Source organism: Entelurus aequoreus, linkage group LG05 (assembly GCF_033978785.1).
Source record: "Entelurus aequoreus isolate RoL-2023_Sb linkage group LG05, RoL_Eaeq_v1.1, whole genome shotgun sequence".
Lineage (NCBI taxonomy): Eukaryota > Metazoa > Chordata > Actinopteri > Syngnathiformes > Syngnathidae > Entelurus > Entelurus aequoreus.
The window spans coordinates 51,291,902-51,310,969 of NC_084735.1; the positions used below are offsets into that span (position 1 = coordinate 51,291,902).

General features: G+C 35.2%; 1 protein-coding gene across 5 annotated transcripts in view; it reads right to left on the reverse strand.

The window, feature by feature from the left end:
• The window catches only part of arhgap32b (Rho GTPase activating protein 32b), a 288,605-nt gene that overhangs the window by 97,293 nt on the left and 172,244 nt on the right, over positions 1-19,068 (reverse strand). For all 5 annotated transcript variants that reach the window (XM_062048339.1, XM_062048338.1, XM_062048337.1 and 2 more), the window contains 4 exons: positions 16,494-16,631; positions 16,269-16,361; positions 6,582-6,704; positions 5,051-5,128 (listed from right to left, as the gene is read on the reverse strand). In XM_062048339.1, coding sequence (XP_061904323.1) covers positions 5,051-5,128; positions 6,582-6,704; positions 16,269-16,361; positions 16,494-16,631 — 432 coding nt within the window. The remainder of the gene's footprint in view (positions 1-5,050; positions 5,129-6,581; positions 6,705-16,268; positions 16,362-16,493; positions 16,632-19,068) is intronic.

The window sequence follows — 19,068 nt, forward strand, 5'->3', positions numbered from 1 at the left end:
AATGATAATGTCAGTGAAGGATTTTTAATCACTGCTATGTTGAAATTGTAACTAATATTGATACGGTTGTTGATAATATTAATTTTTGTTTCACTACTTTTGGCTTGTTCTGTGTCGTGTTTGTGTCTCCTCTCCATTACTCTGTTTATTGCAGTTCTGAGTGTTGCTGGGTCGGGTTTGGTTTTGGAATTGTATTGCATTGTTATGGTATTGCTGTGTATTGTTTTGTTGGATTGATTAATTAAAAAAATTAATAAATAAAATAAATAAATTATTTTAAATTTTAAAATTAAAAAAAAAAAAAAAAATCGATTTTTTAAAAATGAGAATTGATTCTGAATCGCACAACCTGAGAATCGCGATTCGAATTCGAATAGATTTTTTCCCACACCCCTAATAGCCGTGACAAGTTATTGTAATAATAGAGGGGGAAAATATGGGCATTGTAAAAGCCTAAAACATAACAAATTAAATAAAATTCAGTTTGGGACCCAGGAGCTTAAAAGCCCCCCAACACCCATTTCTAAATTTTTTAAAACGTTTTTATTTATGTGTAAAAATGTTTATATTTTTTATAGTCAAACTTTTTAATTTAATTTGATGCATGTTTTGTACTATAGTAAATTCAAGGGAACAATTTTCAAAAATGTACGTTTTTAGTGCAAAATATCTAATTTAACAAATTTACAATCCTTCCAGTGATCGAACCCAGTAAAACTGCCTTAGAAGACCAAGGCAGCACTAACGCTGCACGCCACAGGAAATAGTGTCGGTGTCCGGGAAAATTTGCTATTATATTCTTATCAGTGACAGAGCAGGGAAGGGCAAGGAATACATTTGCAATAAATTGCATATGAAGCGCCCTGTCATTCATTAGTTGACATTTTTCATGCACTTCTTCCTGCAAAACGGGGCTCCTCACGGATTGCGGTGATTGGGGTGATGGGTCAAATGCAGAGAATAATTTCGCCACACTTAGTGTGTGTGTGACAATCATTGGTACTTTAACTTAACATACAGCACACAGTATATGAACTATGTGCAGCAAAACATTGACCTAATAAAAACTTTCAGTGTCAGAATGCTCCCCTCGCATCCTTTAGTGTTTTTGCAAGCAGCTCCGCTATACATAGTTTGCCTCTCCCACTGAAAAACTCCTGAGAAATAACTAAATGAAAAACTTCCTGTTACGTGCCACACGTGGGCTGGAATGTGAAGACAAAATCGTGCAGGCAATGAGCCATGCGTGATCCAGAATGGCAGTGCAGAGAAAGTGGGCCAGCGGGTCAGATAAAGTTCAGACCTGGAAACTCAGTAAATCGCTGCATTTACTGTTCATTGAACCTGAAGAGATGTTGGTTGCACATGATTTTTTAATGTTAATATTGGATTCTTTTATGTTGAAGAACAAAAGCAAGAGTATCTGGTCAATATGGTGTTAAAATGTTGGTTAGGCTTTATCGAAAATGTATTGAATGTTGAAAATGACAGAAGGAAACATTTCCTCTTGTTAATTCAACTAAAAAGTGTTTGTTGCACTTTCTTCAAATAAGATGTGAATGCATTGGCCATTAATTGTTTTTTTAATTGCTTGTTTGTATCCATAATTCATGGATACCTAATTCCACAACAAGAAATAATGGAAACTTCACCTGCAGTGTCCAGTAACCAGTATCCAGTATTTATTTCACAGTCACACTGGTTGAAGTTTTAAACGCTAAAAAGTTACTGAATCGATTTCAACTCACTGAATAATTTCGGATCTTATTGTTTTAAATAAACAAGTATAATCTCTGAATCGTATCGGCAACCTCAAATAATTATAATCCGAATCGAATCATTGTTAAAACTAAACGTTACACTCTTATTTACTGTTAGTACAAACTACACAGTGAATTATTTTCAATTGCTGACTTACATATCAATGATGTCTCAAGTGTTGTATTTGGACATTTAATTCTAATATCACTAAATAAAGAAATAACAGTGATGTTGTGGATAATCTGAATGAATGAGATCTACTATTTATAACTGTTGTCTACTGACTAACAAAACACACACATACTATTTTTTTTACTCTTTTTTAATTTCATTGTGTATACTAACAAGTTCTAGTATTAAAGTACGTCTTTTTGGAGGTTTTTCTCCACCAGTCTCTCTTCCAGCAGGGATGTGCTGGCGTCATGCATGCATTTAGGGTCTTTGTTGAGAACATCCTGACACTTAATAAACGGGTTGGTTTTTACAGTATATCATATATTTAAAAATAGACATATTACAGCCTCTACATATTTACTTTGTATGTTTTTGGTGTAAACAGCTCCACCCTACCCGCCCATCGCTTGAGAATAATGCAATAAAGAGCCGCATGTTGGTCCTCCCTAGAGTTTGGTGCACTACTACATGCCAACGAAAACTGGTTTCCAATCGCATAATGTCGGGGTGTCAATTACATTTTTCAAAAGTCAAACATGATCAGATTAAGGTGTTACCATGTGTTGTATGAAGCTTATTTTGAGCTGAATTGTTTGAGAAATCAGACTAATTTAGTGCATTGAAGAGTACTGGTGACAAACACTCTCGGCAATGTTTTAATGCGGTTTGCATGTGTTGACTTACGCATTAAAAAAGGGTACTCTAATGATTTTACTTTTTTCTGACTTACAAATGTTACTAGGGATGTCCCGATCAACGTTTTTTGGCCTCCTATATCGATCTGATTTTGAGCCCCGAGCTGATATTTTGACAGTAGATTTTAGAACTGAAAATGTTTTATAGCAAGTTACCAAAGTAAACACAAAAACATATTTTTTTATAAAGATGATCTTATTCTATATAAAATGTGTTAGTATTGTAAATCAGATGATGTATTACATTTGTGGAATTGAATGCTGCATACATTTAAAAAAAAATAAAATAAAGGTGGATAGTGCACGATAACTAAACAAAACTAATATTAGCTCCCATTTAAATCATTTGAGTTTTGCCCTCAAATCCTTCCTCTATCCAAAGAGTTTGTAAACAATCACACAAATAAAAAAAAAAAGTTTGTGTCATAATAAAAGCAAAAAACAGAATAATATTAATCTAATCACTTTAGTATCGTTTACATACTGATAATACACTAGGTATCGAAATCTGGATTGCTCACCCCTACTTTACATTGAAGCTTTAGCGGATGGGTAGTGTGTGTGTGTGTAACATGCTTATCCTTTTCCACTAGTCCTCCAGTGATAAAAGTAATGGAAGAATCTTAGCTTATTTTCCTCCACTGTGGTGAGGAATAGTATCTTAGAAGCGGCTTCACACTGTGTATAGACAACGCCTTCATTGCAGCTTGTTCTCGAATTGTGTCCTGGCAAGACACGCACCCTCCTGGAATTCATGCAACTCCTGCATGTGTGTAACAATGAATATAGAAATGCAATTGTGTCTCCTTGAGCGTGCATCCCTTTTGAAGGAATCTTTCACACAACTGCAACTGTTTTATTTGAGTACAACTGCAAAATAACGCATCATGGAGCCAAAAAGAAAGTTGCAGATGCTAGCACTTTGTTGGCTGGCTGAGCAAATTATTGTTGTGTAATCAACTTCGCGACTTCCCTCTCCATGTACCGAACACAGATTAGGGATATTCCGATCAAGGTTTTTTTCTGCCAATTCTGATCATCCTTGAGTAAGATTGGCCGATACCATTACCGATCACATATATTAACTGTATATTTTACAAATTATTCATGGTGAATGCTAAAGAGAGTTTAACAATATCAATTCAATACCTAAACTTGTTTTTTATTCTCACTTATTGAATAAAATTGTTTGAGCAAAACAAAGTCAATAGTACACAATAACTAACCAAAATTGAAAACTACTATCTACTACTCTTTTAAAGTTAAAGTACCACTGATTGTCACGCACACACTAAGTGTGGTGAAATTACCCTCTGCATTTGACCCATCCCATTGTTCCACCCCCTGGGAGGTGAGGGGAGCAGTGAGCAGCTCGAGAATCATTTTGGTGATTTGACCCCCAACTTCAACCCTTGATGCTGAGTGCCAAGCAGGGAGGTAATGGGTCCCATTTTTATAGTCTTTGGTATGACTCGGCCGGAGTTTGAACTCACGACTACCAATCTCAGGGCGGACACTCTAACTACAAGGCCACAATCCTTTGGTCTTTGCCCTCAAAGTCCTCTTGTTTCCAGGGAAATATGATTTTGGTAACATTAACAAATAAAACAGAAAACTAAAAATACAAATATTGACCCAAAACCTTTAGTATCGCTCATATACCGATACTACCCTTAGTATCGACACCACTGTTATATGGATCGATTCACTCTCCTCTTACAAGTTGTGTACTGACTGTGACAATGTTAACCCGCCAACAGTTTTTGTAATGTTATCCTCTTTTTGGACTCTCATTAAACTACTTGCTAAAATCTGCTCACTTTCTGCTGTATCATGCTGCCATTTACACTTCTTAAACTTTACTAAGCACTTATTTATTCTGTTGTTACTAGCTAACTTAGCAGCTATACTAGCTATTAACATGCCTGCTCTGGGTGTGAAACATGTTTAGCCCGGTCCTGCAGTGATAATGCTACTTGATAATGATACTTAAGATATTAAAAAATTCTGTTTATTTGCTGTGGGAGTGTCTCCACACTGTGTATGGAGACACATAATTAGCAGCGAGTCAGCCAGGGGACTAAAATAAATACAGTGTCACCCAGAGGGGGTTTGGCATCTGTAATCTGCAATAAAAGGCATTAATCGGCAATAGCGATCACATACTTTTTTATGAAAATGGACTGATACTAATCGGTGGCCGATCAAACGGCACATTTCTAACACTTATGGCACCTAATTTATGTCATTGTTCACAGCCCACAACAGTCACTTTGTCAGACACTCCTCAACTGATGCCTGTAATCTTTTAATTCAATTTTTTTGGAATGTTATATAAATGAATTAATGATATACTTTCAAATGCAATAAACACCTACCAACAAATCAAGAAAAATATTCTGTTTATGAGTAAGGCACACCTGAAAGCCGTGCTTCCCCCTCCACCAGGTGGTGTCTTCTTTGGGAGGCATGTCAATCACTGACACAATGTCGCCGACCTGCACAGAACATGTTACTGTCACTTTGTAGCTCCAAAACGTGGGTTGTAAATAAATATATATACATATATATATATATATGTATATATATATATATATATATATATATATATATATATATATATATATATATATATATATATATATATATATATATATATATATATATATATATATATATATATATATATATATATATACACACACACAAATACAGTATTTGTGCAAGGATTGAAACTTTCACAATTCTTTTGAGAGACAAAAACACATGTCTTTTTTTTTATGCATTCTAACTCGTAAATAAAAGTCAGCTAACAATGTATATATATATATATATATATATATATATATATATATATATATATATATATATATATTGGATATATATATATACACACACACAAATACAGTATATGTGCAAGGATTGAAACTTTCACAATTCTTTTGAGAGACAAAAACACATGTCTTTTTTTTTTATGCATTCTAACTCGTAAATAAAAGTCAGCTAACAATGGAGTCAATTGGAGCTCCTCTATTGCGCCAATAAAACCCACTTATAAAACATAAAAAAAGAATCAACAATAGTCAATTAAAATTTTGCGATCTGAATTTTAACCAAATATTAGCTAATGTTAAGGACCTACTTTTAGCAGCACATTGATCACGGAGGGGCAACTAACTTATGCTGCCACATTAACAGCATCAGCCGGTGATCTGATGCATTGCCTGTAAGCTGGTGAAAGTGAATTCTAGATTATAAATCATGCCTCTCACTGGGATAGTAGGAGGTTGAGGACGTAAATCAAGAATTTGGTAAACTTTGACAGCCAACTCAGACCGAAGAGACAAAAGACAAAGACACGAAAAGACAACGTTTCGCCCCCACTTTTTTTCAAACCGTTTGCAAAGACTATGATTAATTCTTCTTACAAACGGAAATATAAGACCACCTCATCAGTCATCATCCCAGTGACAGCAGACAGTGTACAGTAAGTGATGTTTTATTATGTTTGTTGTCTCTCAAGAAGTCTGCCATGAGTAGTAGAAATCAGTGTTGTTGTAGGAAAAAGCGAACGTTGTGATGAACATGAAATTAATGCGCCGCTGTATGCTTAAAATGACCAAAATCCGTAAATATTACAGGTTATTATGAATGTGCCTGTTACTACATTACATATATACTTACAGCATGTACAATACATAAAACTTTGGAGGTGTTTGGATGATTTTAAAGCGCTTTTTTGGCCGAATAGTGTGAAGCCCAATGGCTCCATTGTTAGTTGACTTGTATTTTTGTTTATTTACAAGTTACAATGAAAAAAATAAATAAATAAAAAACATATGTGTGCTTGTCTGACATACAGTAAGTATGGTAAGTAATTGTGAATGATAAGATAAATAGGATAAATCCATAAAATGGAGAGTTACAGTCTGCTGTTATTGTTGTTGTCACCTCAAAGGAGAGTTCATCTGAAGCCTGCGCGATGTAGCGCTTGATGACATGCGCAGCAGCGATAGCTGGGACGTTGATGGAAGACTCTTCATGTACCAAAAGATGATTTCCCTTATTGTCAACCTGGTATACACACAAACACATATTATGGGTTATACTTGTATAGTGATTTTCTACCTTCAAGGTACTCAAAGAGCTTTGACACTATTTTCACATCAGCCCATTCACACACACATGTCGGGAGCTGCCATTCAAGGCCCTAACCACGACCCATCAGGAGCAATGGTGAAGTGTCTTGTTCAAGGACACAACGGGTGTGACGAGGTTGGTAGAAGGTGGGGTTCGAACCAGGAACCCACAGGTTGCTGGCACGGCCACTCTCCAAACTTCGCCACGCCGTCCCCGTATTATAGTATATCTATATCTATATATATATATATTGTATATATATAAGGGTGTAACGGTACGTGTATTTGTATTGAACCGTTTCAGTATGGAGGTTCGGTTCGGAGGTGTACCGAACGAGTTTCCACACGGACATATTAAGTAGCGCACTGCACGTTGTGTAAACAGTGCACACCGCGGAACAACACACGGCATGCTAACAACGACCGGACTACGACAACATGTAAAACCAGAGCTGGAAGACCCTCCTGCCTTGTTAAGATCTCCCGTTTGGAAACATTTAGGCTTTGCGGTGTTCAGCAGCAGTAGGGTATGCTTCTGCCAACACGTCAAACATGCTAACCCATTTTGAAGCGGCACCACCCCCAAGTGAACATCGCTTCAATGAAGAGAAAGATGAACAAACAGCTCCCCACCGCATTCAAGCAGCCTCTCCTCAGCGAGTCAGGCAGGGCTAAAGCAATAACAAATGTTTTTATAGAAGCAGATTTAGGGCCATATTGCATTAAAAACTAGATTTTGACCCACTTCTTTGGTGGAGAACAATGAGCCCATATATCCTCTTACTGCCAAGTTAGCCAGGCACTACCTCGCCATACCTGCTACCTCCACAATGTGGATAAACTGATTTTTCTGGCAAAAAACATGAAGATTGAGTGAAAGTCACCAGGGTTAAAGGCTGGGGGGAAAAAGAAAAGTTACTCTGAGGCTGAGTTGACTTGAAACTGTTTAATGTTGCACTTTTTATATGTAGAAGAAAAGTTTTGTCATTTTATTTAATCTGAGCAACAACTTGAGGCAGTTTAATGTTGATTAACGTGGACCCCGACTTAAACAAGTTGAAAAACTTATTCGGGTGTTACCATTTAGTGGTCAATTGTACGGAATATGTACTGTACTGTGCAATCTACTAATAAAAGTCTCAATCAATCAATCAATCAAAAAAAGCACTTTATATGTAGAAATGTTTTGTTAAGAAACCATTCTGAGCCTTATCTTATTTAGTTTTTATTTGATATATGTTGACCACATTAACCCTGGCAATGGACCCTGTGTGTATATGTATGTTATTGTTATGCTTAGCATTCATGACTGCCTGCTGTTGCACTGATCAGCCTAGTGGTGGCTCACATCCATCACACACAGAGCTATTTCTATTTTTGAGCAGAATTATTATAGTGTTCCCAATGTTAAAAGGATAAAGCCATTGTTTACAAATTTGGTAAATAAATAACCAAAAAATGTATATTTTGTTGTTTTCTGACTGTACCCGAAAATGAACCGAACCAATTTTGTTATATATATATATATATATATATATATGTATATATATATATATATGTATATATATATATATGTATATATATATATATATACATATATATATATATATATATATATATATATATATATATATATATATATATATATATATATATATATATACACACACTACCGTTCAAAAGTTTGGGGTCACCCAAACAATTTTGTGGAATAGTCTTCATTTCTAAGAACAATATTCGAGTTTCAGATGAAAGTTCTCTTTTTCTGGCCATTTTGAGCGTTTAATTGACCCCACAAATGTGATGCTCCAGAAACTCAATCTGCTCAAAGGAAGGTCAGTTTTGTAGCTTCTGTAACGAACTAAAGTGTTTTCAGATGTGTGAACATGATTGCAAAAGGGTTTTCTAATCATCAATTAGCCTTCTGAGCCAATGAGCAAACACATTGTACCATTAAAACACTGGAGTGTAAGTTGCTGGAAATGGGCCTCTATACACTTATGTAGATATTGCACCAAAAACCAGACATTTGCAGCTAGAATAGTCATTTACCACATTAACAATGTATAGAGTGTATTTCTTTAAAGTTAAGACTAGTTTAAAGTTATCTTCATTGAAAAGTACAGTGCTTTTCCTTCAAAAATAAGGACATTTCAATGTGACCCCAAACTTTTGAACGGTAGTATATATATATATATATATATATATATATATATATATATATATATATTAGGGCTGTGAATCTTTGGGTGTCCCACGATTCGATTCAATATCGATTCTTGGGGTCACGATTCCATTCAAAATCGATTTTTTTTCAATTCAACACGATTCACGATTCAAAAATGATTTTTTTTCCCGATTCAAAAGGATTCTCTATTCATTCAATACATAGGATTTCAGCAGGATCTACCCCAGTCTGCTGACATGCAAGCAGAGTAGTAGATTTTTGTAAAAAGCTTTTATAAATGTAAAGGACAATGTTTTATCAACTGATTGCGATAATGTACATTTGTTTTAACTATTAAATGAACCAAAAATATGACTTATTTTATCTTTGTGAAAATATTGGACACAGTGTGTTGTCAAGCTTATGAGATGCGATGCAAGTGTAACCCACTGTGACACTATTGTTCTTTTATTTGTATTTTTATAAATGTCTAATGATAATGTCAATGAGGGATTTTTAATCACTGCTATGTTGAAATTGTAACTAATATTGATACTGTTGTTGATAATATTCATTTTTGTTTCACTACTTTTGGTTTGTTCTGTGTCGTGTTTGTGTCTCCTCTCAATTGCTGTTTATTGCAGTTCTGAGTGTTGCTGGGTCGGGTTTGGTTTTGGAATTGGATTGCATTGTTATGGTATTGCTGTGTATTGTTTTGTTGGATTGATTAATTAAAAAAATAAAAAATAAAAAAATAAATTTTTTTAAATAATTTCTTTTTTTCTTTTTAAATAGATTTTTTCAAAATGACAATCGATTCTGAATCGCACAACGTGAGAATCGCGATTCGAATTCGAATCGATTTTTTCCCACACCCCTAATATATATATATATATATATATATATATATATATATATATATATATATATATATATATATATATATATATATATATGTGTATACATACTGTATATATATATATATATATATATATATATATATATATATATATATATATATATATATATATATATATATATATATATATATATATATATATATATATATATATATATATATATATATATATATGTGTATACATACTGTATATATATATATATATATATATATATATATATATATATATATATATATATATATATATATATATATATGCTCTTGAGTTGTTATTATTCCAAGATTAATCACATTTTATTACTCTCTTGCATTATTAAAATTTGCTTAAGAAGAGACCCCAGTATTTGGACACAAATGCAAATTTGTTGTTAAAATGTAATCATGGAAAGTTTTACTGAACTGCAAGTCATTGATTTGCACAAAACCTATTGACAGAAGGTATAATAGGAATTGAGTGGACATTTTTTTTTAAAGTATTTGCAATATTATAGCAAACAAGTGATGGGCAAGTGACTTGGAAAATGTAGTAAGCTACATAGGAAGCTATGCCCACAGAATTTGAGCAAGCTACATTACAAGCTACACGGCAAAAGGAGCTCAACACTACATATATACCAGTGGCGTGCCGTCACTAGAGGCAGGGGAGGCACGGCCTCACCTGCCATCATGGAAAGAAAAAAAAAAGTAAAAAGAAAAACAAATTATTTAAATTGTTATATGTATCCCGTGATTATACTAAAGTTATTTTCCATTTAACTTCACCAGTTTTACATTATTTTTATTTTTATTTTCACATTTGCCGTTCAAATACTGAGAAGAGACGGTGCGGTGATCAGCAGCCAGTTGAGGCACGTCACTGCGTTGTGCCTCAACATGGATTGTGCGCAATGACTCGGCTAACTGCTGGCTTGCTGTGAAGTGAGACCGTATTGCTATATGAATTATATTATACATTTCCATAGTTTAGTTAGCTGAGGTATATAATGTACAGTGTATTTTGTCAACAACTGTATGCGTGTAACGTATTTCTTGTGCTGAGCGATCATAAAACTCTGCTGCGAAGACACACTGTGTGAGGCTCGTCCCATAACCCCGCCTCCTGGTGCCAAGAACCTCCGCCGCAGAATGCACCGCCCGACGGGAGCGCCGCGGCCACACCAACCAAAGCCCACACCCAAACCCTCCACGTGCAAGACCGAATCCATCCAAAAAAAGTCACTTAACAAGAAGCCAAAAAGTGCAAAAACAACAATGCTCGCGCTGCAGGAGCCGCGAACGACCGCAGGGACACAACATTAAGTACACCTGCACTGCAGGTTCATATGTTTGTAAATCTGACTGTGATGATGCAGTCATGCCTCACCAGACATTAACCTCACCTCACGCCACTGATATATACATATATATCTCAACTTAATGTACAACTTTCAAACAAACAAATAGGCAGAGAATAAATGCTCAGTTTGATTGATTATTATAATAAACACAAACTTTCACATGCACTCCGTCTGGCTTTTTAACATTTATTTTAACTTGCAAAGTTGTGATACCATGTATAAAATGAGGGGGTAGAAACTGGAAACATATTAAAGGCAATAATATCGTAATAATATCAATTTAACATCAAAATATATACTCTACATTGGAATGTAGACTTTTTAACACGGGATACATTACTGTTTTAACACAAACCACGGTGGCAAAATGGCAATGACAATGTGCAAAACATGTGTCTCACATAACGGAAATCAATAAAAGTGAAACATATTTTCATGCCAGGACTGGAATCCTATGTAACTTTTATACCAGTGTTAACTAAGCAGCATTGACACTTTCCCATCACCTTCCTCCTTCCTGAGTGGTTTACTTACAAAGCTCTGCACGGACGTTCAAGTTAGCCAGAAAAAAACAGAACATTTATAAAATGTTACAAATAATGTCAATTACATAGAAATACCGGTAAATGGCCTATTGATGCACACTAGAAGAAACAAGACCCTTAACTCATTTGGTTTCTACCACCGCTGCAGGCAATGTATTTGATTTTGCTTCCTGGTCATGACCCACCCTATGTTGCCTCTGATTGGCCCGAACTTTAGCTAATCGTGACTCATCATACGTAAACTAACCAATCATCACGGATTTTCTCATAAGTAACCCACCCAATCATCGTGGAGTTTGCAGCGTGCAAGTGAAGTTTGTCAAATGACCTCAGTTTTATCTAAAGTTCCATCGGAGTGTGTTTTGAAGTGAAATTGGCCACTTCTCATCCCTCATCTCTGCACCGTGTAACAATAAGCACCGACTTCCGGGTTTACATAAATAGTGTGATTAAATATCGTTCAATTATGTTAACACGATAATTTAATTTCTTGTTGTTATTAATCACACGCGTTGCATGTTGCATGCAGACACATGCAACAAGGACTTAAAAGTGTTTTGGTTACTTTATCTTATAAACTAGTAACTTAGCGGATGACAGAATAATATGTGTGAAGGCATCTGACATGTCCAGTGTATTCTATTGGTTTACAGTTTTGCCATCTCTCCTCTGCACGCAATAAAGAGCAGATGATAAATTGAAAACGTCGAGACAAGACAGAAATGACATGTTGTCATGTAAATAAGATAGTAGTGATTTATTTGATAGTCTAGCACACTGACATTAAACAGGATTATATATTATACATTATAGTGTTAAGCGTTAACATTTCTTGAGTTCATCTAAACTTTAGATGAACCAAATTGTTGCTTTAGATTCTAAAGCAACAATTTGGGAGAATACAGAAGGTCCTGTGGTTATGACGCACTCCCATGAATGAATTAAAACCTTTGACTGAAGCGGTCTGGTTCGTAAATAGAAACTCTGTCAAGAACGCATTGCTGGTCTAAGCCGTTGGACTGTCGTGGCCTAGGGATGGGTATTGTTTATATATAAACCGATATTACCGAATCTGTAATTTTAAAACAGTGCCTTTTAATTTGAATGGAATTTAGTGAAATTCAAGTTGTAACGCTGTGATTAAACTACTTCAATTATATAAATAAAATGATAACAAAGTAATACATTCAAAAATAAGAAACACAATCCACAGCAAAACCAGCAGCAATACAGAACATAGAGAAGTTGCAAAAAACAACCTGCTAGTGTTGGCACTCATAATTCCAGAGTTTCGTGAATGCATCCTACTCACCATAACCGTTATTGGGCCATAATGAGGAAGGCCTGTGTTGTTGTGCCTAATGGCTAGCGCTGCAGCGAGGTTGTGAAGGCTGCTGTTGACACGTTAAGGTCGACCATAGGGCCACACTCTGTGTGCATCTGTCTGTTACTTACAAGACGTTACTTGTACAATATCACCATCAAACACGTGTTGCAGGTGGTTGAGTCTGCATTCATTTAACACCAATAGCTTTTTCTTTCGGTCTGGTTACTACTGCTTATGTTGGCACTAGTGCCCACCCCCAGTTGCGACCATTATCAGGAATAAAGATGCTGAACACATGAAAAGATCTGCTCTTATAATAGGGACTATTGAATAGGAAGAATAGTGGTCTCATTATTGAGACTTCATCCTCCTAATAAGCCCCTTTCTCCCCCCTTCCAGTGTGCAAGACAACCACACAAATACAATCTTTGTTTAAAGGCCTACTGAAATGAAATTGTTTTATTTAAACGGGGATAGCAGATCCATTCTATGTGTCATACTTGACCATTTCGCGATATTGCCATATTTTTGCTGAAAGGATTTAGTATAGAACAACGACGATAAAGTTCGCAACTTTTGGTCTCTGATAAAAAAAAGCCTTGCCCCTACCGGAAGTAGCGTGACGTAGTCGGTTGTTCGCTTCCTCATATTTTCCTATTGTTTTCAACGCAGCTAGAGCGATTCGGACAGAGAAAGCGACGATTACCCCATTAATTTGAGCGAGGATGAAAGATTCGTGGATGAGGAACGTTAGAGTGACGGACTACAATGCAGTGCAAACATATCTTTTTTCGCTCTGACCGTAACTTAGGTACAAGCTGGCTCATTGGATCCCACACTCTCTCCTTTTTCTATTGTGGCTCACGGATTTGTATTTTAAACCACCTCGGATACTATATCCTCTTGAAAATGAGAGTCGAGAACGCGAAATGGACATTCACAGTGACTTTTATCTCCACGACAATACATCGGCGAAGCTCTTTAGCTCAGGGGTCACCAACGCGGTGCCCGCGGGCACCAGGTAGCCCGTAAGGACCAGATGAGTAGCCCGCTGGCCTGTTCTAAAAATAGCTCAAATAGCAGCACTTACCAGTGAGCTGCCTCTATTTTTTTAATTTTATTTATTTACTAGCAAGCTGGTCTCGCTTTCCTCGACATTTTTAATTCTAAGAGAGACAAAACTCAAATAGAATTTGAAAATCCAAGAAAATATTTTAAAGACTTGGTCTTCACTAACTGACAAAGAAACAGAAAACAGATTTGGTGTCCAGTTCAAAGTGTGACATGATTTATTTAAAAATTGGAGAGTTGACTTTTGTATTTTACATGAGTTATTATTTGTACAAACATGGTGCAAAGTAATTCATGATTTGTTAAAAAATGTTAGTGGCTAGCTAGTTAAAATGGGATATTGTGATTTCACAAGACTGTCTTAGAAGTGATCATTTGGTTCAATTTGAAAAATGTGCTCTTAGAGACAATATAAAAATAAATTGTTGCATATTGAAATTTACCTGTTTCTATATATATTAATTGTGAGAAATCATTAATATGATCAGTGTTTCCACAAAGATAAATATAATTAATTATTAATAATAACATAGAGTTAAAGGTAAATTGAGCAAATTGGCTATTTCTGGCGATTTATTTAAGTGTGTATCAAACTGGTAGCCCTTCGCATTAATCAGTACCCAAGAAGTAGCTCTTGGTTTCAAAAAGGTTGGTGACCCCTGCTTTAGCTACTGAGCTATTGTGATAGCATCTGGCTCAAATGCAGATAGAAACAAAATACATACATTTCTGACTGGAAGGATAGACAGAAGATCAACAATACTATTAAACCATGTACATGTAACTACACGGTTAATAATTCTCAGCCTGGCAAAGCTTAACAATGCTGTTGCTAACGACGCTGAAGCTAACTTAGCAACCGGACCTCACAGAGCTATGATAAAACATTAGCGCTCCACCTACGCCAGCCAGCCCTCATCTGCTCATCAACACCCATGCTCACCTGCGTTCCAGCGATCGACGGCACGACGAAGGACTTCACCCGATCACAGATGCGGTTGGCGGCTAGCGCTGGCTAGCGCGTCTGCTATCTAAGTAAATCCTCCTTGTTGTGTTGCTACAGTCAGCCGCTAATACACCGATCCCACCTACAACTTTCTTCTTAGCAGTCTCCCATGTTCATTAAACAAATTGCAAAAGATTCTCGAACACAGATGTCCAGAATACTGTGGAATTATGAAATGAAAACAGAGCATTTTTGTATTGGATTCAATGGGTCCGAATACTTCCGTATCAACAGTTAACGTCACGCGCATACGTCATCATATCTAGACGTTTTCAACCGGAAGAAGTGTGGCGGGAAATTTAAAATTGCACTTTATAAGTTAACCCGGCCGTATTGGCATGTGTTGCAATGTTAAGATTTCATCATTGATATATAAACTATCAGACTGCGTGGTCGGTAGTAGTGGGTTTCAGTAGGCCTTTAAATTTGTGTATTGAACTTTTTTTTTTACTTTATTTCATATGTACTTCATGTGATCTGAATACAGCGTCAGTGTTTTACTGTAGCTTAATTTAGTTATAATTACCTGAGCCAGGAGGTTATGTAATAGTTGGAGTTTGTTTGTTTGCAACATAATTTAAAATGTTATGGGCGGATTTTCACAAAACTTTCAGGAAGTGTCCAAAATGGAATAGGGAACTGGTGATTCGGACATTTTCTACTACATTACCTTACATTTACGTTACAAGCCTCAATTTCCCTGTGTGTGTATGGCCATGCCTCCACCCACATAGATAATTTATTTTATTCCGCTATAGATAGATCACAAAGTCATGGGCAGATTTTGAATGAACCTTCAGGAAATGTCAGAAATTGGATAAGGAACAAGTCATTATATATTGGGGGTGATCCGCACCACTGTCTGGATTCAGGACATTTAAAACATTTTTTTTTTTAGTTTTTGAATGTAGGACCTGGCAGAAGTCTACTCTATTCTGTTCGGTATAAGTAATAAAAACAATAGAGCGAACACTCCTTCATAAACCGAAGAACAACTATTTCAATTAAATAATTTTTTCAATTTCAGATGGTTTGCATGTACTTTAAAAGTCTGAGTTCAGTTGAACTAACTCAGTAATTAGGAAACGTAATAGGTGCTTTTAAAGATAAGGACAGTGTATGCGTACCTCCATCCATGTGAGTGCAGGCCCACAGTTGATCTTGTTGTCAGCGATGGTGGAAAGTCGAGAGAGGTAAGCCAGCAACATCTGGGAAACGGACTAACACGGAAGAAAACCAACATAACTAACATATCTACTACCACATAATCCTCTACCAGCAAGTTCTACCATTCTGACTATCAGCTATTATTCTTTGATCATTCGCTTTTCATGTGTGTTGTCAGAGCTCACTTCAGGTTGATCAGTCAAGCTGTCATGTCGAGGAAGCTCCGGCAGCTGTGAGAAGCGTCGATCATAGATGCACAGGTGCAAATGCTTGTCCAAGACGCGGAAATCCTCATAACTGCGTTTCACAATCCAGCTTCGACTCTTAAAAAAGACAAAAAGACTGAGTGAGTCAAAACAGAACACCAGTAATTATTTAGTCTAGTTTTCTTTAATATTAGGTGTAGTGCAGCACACATTAAGAAGGAACTGGTTACATTGTGGTCAGCCATAATCACGGTTGAGCATGTGCCTCGATTTTAAGGTCAGAGTTATATTCATTATAGGTACAGTAAGGGAACAAAAGACAAACTACTTGTGTAAACAACTCTGGTTATTGTTTTTCAAATGAAACAAACTACAAAAGGGTAATTATCCAATACATTTCTAAAATGAAAATAAACATGATAAAATAAATACATTTTAAATAGTATTGCTTGTATTCCGACAAATTATGTATTCCCGTAAGTGAAAACCAGTGGTGGTCAACCAAGCTAAAATGGCAGTTAGACAGCAAGCAGCTGAGTACACAACAGGGCTATATATTCCTGCAAAAACAGATATGAGCAATAAATCCAACTATGCATTGGAATAGATCCCTATACTTTATCAAAAAGGAAAAGATTTGTCCAGTGATAAAATATTATTCGTCGGTGGAGTTCCCAAACATTTCAAACTATCATGTGCTCCAGACGCCATTCTACATGACAAAACAGATGAAAACTTGGAAAAGCATGGAGGTATACAACGTATTTGTGTGTGGCTGGGTCAAGGAATTTGGTATCATTGTTTTTTTTGTCATAAAAAAATACAATCATGTGTGCTTACGGACTGTATCCCTGCAGACTGTATTGATCTATATTGATATATAATGTAGGAACCAGAAATATTAATAACAGAAAGAAACAACCCTTTTGTGCGTATGAGTGTAAATGGGGGAGGGAGTTTTTTTGGGTTGATGCACTAATTGTAAGTGTATCTTGTGTTTTTTATGTTGATTTAATAAAAATTAAAAAAAATTAAAAAATATATTTTTAATTTTTTAAAATTTCTTGTGCGGCCCGGTACCAATCAATCCACGGACCGGTACCGGGCCGTGGCCCGTGGTTGGGGACCACTGCTATAAATGTAAAACCACACCTCTTTTTCATGACCGTACCACAGCATCAATAGTTCATTGTTTTTATGGAGAAAATATCTTAACCATAGCAATATTAGCCATTTCAAGAATGTATGACAGCATCCATAGTTCATTTCATTAGTTCAATGTTTTGCTTGGCTTGAGAAAATCTCTCCACTTCACCACGATAAGATATTTCATAAACACAGGAGATATGATGGCTATATTTGAAAACAAATATTGTAATTGGAAAAACTAAAATATTTTGTTGAACTCGTGAGTCACTTATGCCTGGTTCACACCAACGGCGCTTGCCGCGCTTTAAAGCGGCGAGCAAAGCGCTGTCATTTTTGTCAATTTTTCCACGAATATCCCGATCTCCGAAGTAATGTTATGCTTTGATACGCTCTGATACGAATTAGTTGCCGCTTTGGGGGGACGAATTACCGTTCCTCACGATTTGATGCCGCTTTGATACGCTTTAAATCATGCTTTGATAAGTTTTATTACGCTTTATTGAACTTTATTATGCTTTGATGTGATCCTGACGCTTTAAATCAGGCTCTGACACGATTATCAAGCTCTGTTGTGCATTGGAATTAATGTGTCATGAACATTATGAACATTAATTTGCAATAATGACTTTGAAATGTGATATTGTTTTGTAACTATGTTCAATTTGGAAGATGCTGTGATTATTATTTTGTGAATTTGATGAATAAATTGCGTGCGCACACATAATATAATAAAAAAGAGAAATATGATAAACAAATAAGTAAAAAAAAAAGTGAAAAACTCAGTATACTAAGTTTTCCCCACATTTTTTTAGATTTATCTATTTATTTGATTTCTCTTTTTGTTTTATTATATACAGGATAAAACACATAATGTAATAAAAAAGAGAAATATGATAAACAAATAAGTAAAAAAAAAAAGTGAAAAACTCAGTATACTGTTTTCCACACATTTTTTGTATTCATTTATTTTTTCAATTTCTCTTTTTTCCCGCGTCATATTATGTTTATTATTTATTATGTTTTATATTAATTTGTTTTTTCAATTTCTCTTCTTTTTTCGTTATATTATGTGTATTATTTATTATTTATTATGTTTTATATTCATTTATTTTTTCAATTTCTCTTCTTTTTTCGTTATATTATGTTTATTATTTATTATGTTTTATATTCATTTATTTTTTCAATTTCTCTTTTTTCCCCCGTTATATTATGTTTATTATTGATTATTTATTATGTTTTATATTCATTTGTTTTTTCAATTTCTCTTCTTTTTGTGTTATATTATGTTTATTATTTATTATGTTTTATATTCATTTATTTTTTTGAATTCCTCTTTTTTTTCGTTATATTATGTTTATTATTTATTATGTTTTATATTCATTTATTTTTTCAATTTCTCTTTTTT